This window comes from Ziziphus jujuba, chromosome 4, assembly GCF_031755915.1.
Source record: "Ziziphus jujuba cultivar Dongzao chromosome 4, ASM3175591v1".
Classification (NCBI taxonomy): Eukaryota; Viridiplantae; Streptophyta; class Magnoliopsida; order Rosales; family Rhamnaceae; genus Ziziphus; species Ziziphus jujuba.
In genome coordinates, this window is record NC_083382.1 from 1,565,544 (window position 1) to 1,570,484 (window position 4,941).

Below are 4,941 nucleotides of genomic sequence, written 5' to 3' on the forward strand. Positions count from 1 at the left end.
ATGTCTGCTTTGCATATTTCTGCTAAACAAGGCCATGTCAATGTAATGGAACAAATTATTAGTCACAAACCAGATGCTTGTGACTTGGTTGACAACAGAGGATGGAATCTACTTCATGTTGCCGTTGCAAATGCAACGCTTAATGTTGTCAGGTTTATTCTGAAGACGCCAAGGCTTGAGAGCCTCATCAATGCAACGGATAACGAAGGGAATACACCTCTGCACGTGGATGCTGGAAGAGACAAGTACCGCATCATAACGATCCTCGTGAATGAAATCAAAGTTCATAAGAAGGCTCAAAATCACAACTTCCAAAAGCCGATTGACTTGATTCGGACTAATCCAAATATTGGAGAGCTTTACAAGGCAAGTGGTCTTATTCTTTTAGAATTTAGTTATGATATCTTAATTCCTATTCATGCATTTATCTCAAAAATATGTCGCTCTATTTTGCTATAAAAGTTCATTTGTGATGGCCCATACCCACTTAGCCACTTTTATTGCCAAGAATAATTTTAGGGCTACCTAATTTTAGTTACACAAGTACCACTTGGGAAAATCTTCTTTAACTAAAACCAATTCTTTAGGTTGCCAGTTTCTCCTTGTATCTTTGTACCAATTTAATTTGTCTCTCGTGTAAACCTTTTTTCAGTCAATGATTGCAATGAGGTTGGAAAAACAGGGTGGCCAACCAAGTCTGCGTTCACTTGTCCATAAAGAAGAATATAGGAAGCCCATAAAAAAGGATATAATCATAAACAGAGTGGGAGCTAATAGAGATAAAGATCATGATCATACAAGTAAAGAAGTTGGCTATGATCAGGACAAAGACGTGAAATCTAATAGACTGAAGAACATATCTACCATTCATCTACTGGTGGCAACTCTCATTGCAACAGTGACTTTTACAGCAGGTTTTACAATGCCTGGAGGGTTCGAACAAAATGAATCATCAAGAAAGGGCTTGGCATTGCTATCTGACAATACATATTTTCATCTGTTTGTGATAGCAGATTCATTAGCCTTCTACTGCTCCTCTGCCTCAGTTTTCTTGCAATTTTGCGCTGCCTCGGAACATAATTATCATTTGCTCTTACGTTTTACAAAAGTTTCTGCAACTCTCACTTATATTTCTAGCCTTGGAATGGTTGTTGCTTTTACTTCAGCCTTGCACGCTGTCATGCCTGGTTCCTCAATGCTAGCATATTATACTTTTGTATCAGGTATCTGTTGTGTATTTGCCTATATATTTGGGTTTTTGTAGATGTGAAACCACCACATCATTTTCTGGTAGCAAACATTTACAAATATTTGTAATTATATTGTAATAGTAATAATACATATATATAACCACCATTACCATTTTGGTATCAATACGAGTAGGACGAACGCAATTATCCTTCCAAAAGCCGCAGTTGTGACCCAAAAATACTCCCAAAAAGCAAATAATTCTTGATGTTATGCGCTTACTGCTTGGAGGACGTAATGAACTTGCAGAAGAAAAGGATGTATTTGGATGGACTCTACTGCATTGTGCAGCACATCTGGGACATCTTAAAGCAACTCATGTTTTACTTTAAAATTCCCCAACTTATATTGTAATGGAAGAAATTAATGCTCACAATCCTGATGGTTGTGACTTGGTTGATAACAGAGAATGGACTCCTATCCATGCCGCCATAACAAACAAGAAGCTTAATGTTGTCAGGTACATATTGAAGAGGCGAATGCTTGAGAGCCTCATCCATGCAGCGGATAACAAAGGGAATATGCCTCTGCATGTGGCTACTGGAAGGGACAAGTACAGCATCATAACGATCCTTGTGAATTATCTCAAAGTTCACAAGAAGGCTAATAATCTCAACTTCAAAAACATCATTGACTAGATTTGACAGATTGAACGTTAGGTAAGTGGTTAGAACCAGAAAGCTCTGATTGAATTTCTTTTACAAAAGCTTTAATTGATTTATTGAAGCATAATTGGGATAGTAATTTTATATACGACTTAAGTAAATTTGGGAGAAATATGTAACCTTCTCTTACAAAATTTGAAAGAATGTTATTTTTAGTCAAATTAGAGCCTATTCCAACTATTTTCTTATTAAGAGGCAATCCATATAATTTTAGCAACTTAAGAGATTTCTATACTATTTTCCTTTATGAAACTAGTTTCAATTATTGCTCAACAAATTGGCCATATATTAGCTTGTTTGGTTCATTTGAGTGTCCATCATAAACCCACATTTTTTAGGAGCATCAACTATTGTAATTTGGACCATGAAGAAATACCAATCAGTTGATTTGATCTCAAGCAAGTGCTGATTCATCCGTTATTCTTATTTTCGAAGGGCCCTCATGACAGGTGCTTTGCTTATTATGTGAATTGAAGTACCCTTAAGCTTATGCTTTATACTGGAATATAAAACCATAAAACCATACTCCCCATAATCTTTGTGACATTAGGCTGGAGAATTAAATGGCCTGCATTATAAAAGCTTACTTGTCAAATCAATGGGTCATGCAATTGGTGCTCAAATACTTACCAAACACAAAAGATTAAAATCCGTTTGGCATAGTTTTTTTTTTTTTTTTTTCGTTTTTTCTAAAAGTACTTTTTGAAAAAGTTATTCTTTACTGATTTTAATTAGTCATAAATATTTTTTAAAAATTATTTAAATATTTTAGAAAATAGCTTTTTTGAGTCTCAAAAACTGCTTTTGGCTTCCCAAATACCCTACCAAACAAGGCCTAAGTTGATAAGCACATTAAACCCGGAATATCCATTTCAATAGGTTTTTCAATATCCATTTGTATTTGAACGGAAATATTTCTATTACTCCCGGAATATTGAAGACTCAGTACTCCTCCCTTTCATTTAACGACAAGTAGCTAACATGTGGATAATTTCTGCATCAGATGGTCTTGCCCAAAAACTTATTAATGCTACTAAGCACCGTTTCTTTTCAATAGGTTAGCTTTTCCGCCTCCTCCATTGAAGAATCTGCATGCTGTTGATAAAAGAAAAGAAAGAAAAGAAATTGTAACAAGTTCGTTTTTTGTAATTGAAGAACATAGAAAATAAAAATAGGATGGAAAAATATAATAAGTTTTTCAAGGGAACCAATCTCCCAAAAGATCATTCAATAATCCACAATTCCATTAAAGTGCAAGCACACATTTTACATTCACTTTAAATAGAAAAAATATGACACTAAAAAATCCCTAGATATTAGGCATTAATAACCCATAATCTAGTAATGCTAACTATATAGCCATAGTGGGTAGAAATTAGCTACATTAAATCTTACTATTACTAACCACTTTGACTAATTAGATACAATAAACAAAACAGTTAATAATATTATTTTAAACTAAAAATTGAGATAGTAACATTCCACCATGCTTTCAAAACTGATGTTCATCAACTATATAAGCATTAATCTAGTGACTTATTCGACCATTAGTATTCGATGTATGCACATCTTAATCTGGGTTATATGTTGCACGATTTCATAGTCTAATTGGTGAAGCGGTGTTGGAAAAAATATTAGCTATGAATTTCATAGCTTTTTCCATAATCGGCTTTGATACCAAATGTTATAAACTCATTTATTTGTAATTGAAAAACATAGAAAGTAAAAATAAAATGGAAAACTATAATGGGTTCTTTTAGGGAATGCAACCTCTCAAAAGATCATTCAATGATCTACAATTTCATTAACCCCACAATTTGTTAGATAGAAAAACATTGACACCAAAAATCCCTCACTATTAGGCATTAACAACCTATAATCCAGTAATGCTAATATATAACCATAGTGACTAAACATTAGCAACGTTAATCTAACTATTATTAACCACTTTTACTAAAGTAAATACAATAAACAGAACAATTAACAATACTATTTTAAAATAAAAATTAAAATTGGAGCTGAAATAAAATGAAATGAGGTAAAAAAAAAAAAATAATCAGAGAGTACAACATAAATTAATTCGGTGGGCACTATGAAATTTACGAGTGCATTTGTTGCCAAATAAATTTATGAGTGCATTTGTAAGATTAATAACTTGGTCTGGAAAAATTTTCAGAGATTTATTGTTTAGCCAAAAATTTTCAGGATCTTCCAATATATGTTGATATTCTTGCTTTTGAGTAGCAGCTTTGACCCAGCAACAAGTTATAATTTAGGGTGCCATTACACCTCAGCTTAGTTCTCTCTACCTTGGGACTCCAGATTTGCATATTCTTTGAAATAACAGAAATCTTGCTTTATAAGTTTATATATATATATATATATATATATATATTTTTTTTTTTTAATATCACTTTTTGTTATATATATATATAGAGGACAATAATAGAAGCTATAGTTTAAGAAAGCAAAAGTGTTGATATAGAGGAACAATATAAAGTTGATCCGCACCGATAACACCCAAAATGAACTATTACAGCTTTCTATCTCTGTAATTGACAATTACAACAAATTATTGGCAATAATTCCATAAAAAAAGCATTATTAAATGTCCAAAAATCAATTGGGTTACCTTTCTGCGTCCTATCCAAAAGCAACAATCAAGTCTCCTCAACTCGTGAAGCTTATCTTTTTCCTATTTATTTCTATTTTTTAAATAAACGACAATAATGGAAAGCAAGGATTACAATATATTTTAAATAAAAAAGAAAGGGGGATCACCAAGTGATTTGGTTGAACAAGGACGTGAAGGTGTAATTTTTAGTGGCTAAGCCTACAGATACAACTCTGTTCTTTGTTTGATAGCTGCCTTTATTACTATTACATTTTTTTTTTTTTTTTTTGGCTTTTCTTCGATAGGTGCTTTTGGGTTCTCCAATAACTAGTCATAGACCAATTGTACCATTATCTGGTTTCATGCATAAAATTTTGGAAGTTCTGTCTTGTTGCAGCGAATAGGAAAATAGGA

The 4,941-nt window shown here is 32.8% G+C and overlaps 1 protein-coding gene across 1 annotated transcript; it reads left to right on the forward strand.

Annotated features, from left to right (window-relative positions):
* Positions 1-1,886, forward strand: LOC112491288 (ankyrin repeat-containing protein At5g02620). The gene is made up of 3 exons (XM_048472622.2): positions 1-366; positions 653-1,223; positions 1,609-1,886. The coding sequence occupies exons 1-3, from the start codon at positions 1-3 to the stop codon at positions 1,884-1,886; spliced, it is 1,215 nt and encodes a 404-aa protein (XP_048328579.2).
* The last annotated feature ends 3,055 nt before the right edge of the window (positions 1,887-4,941 follow it).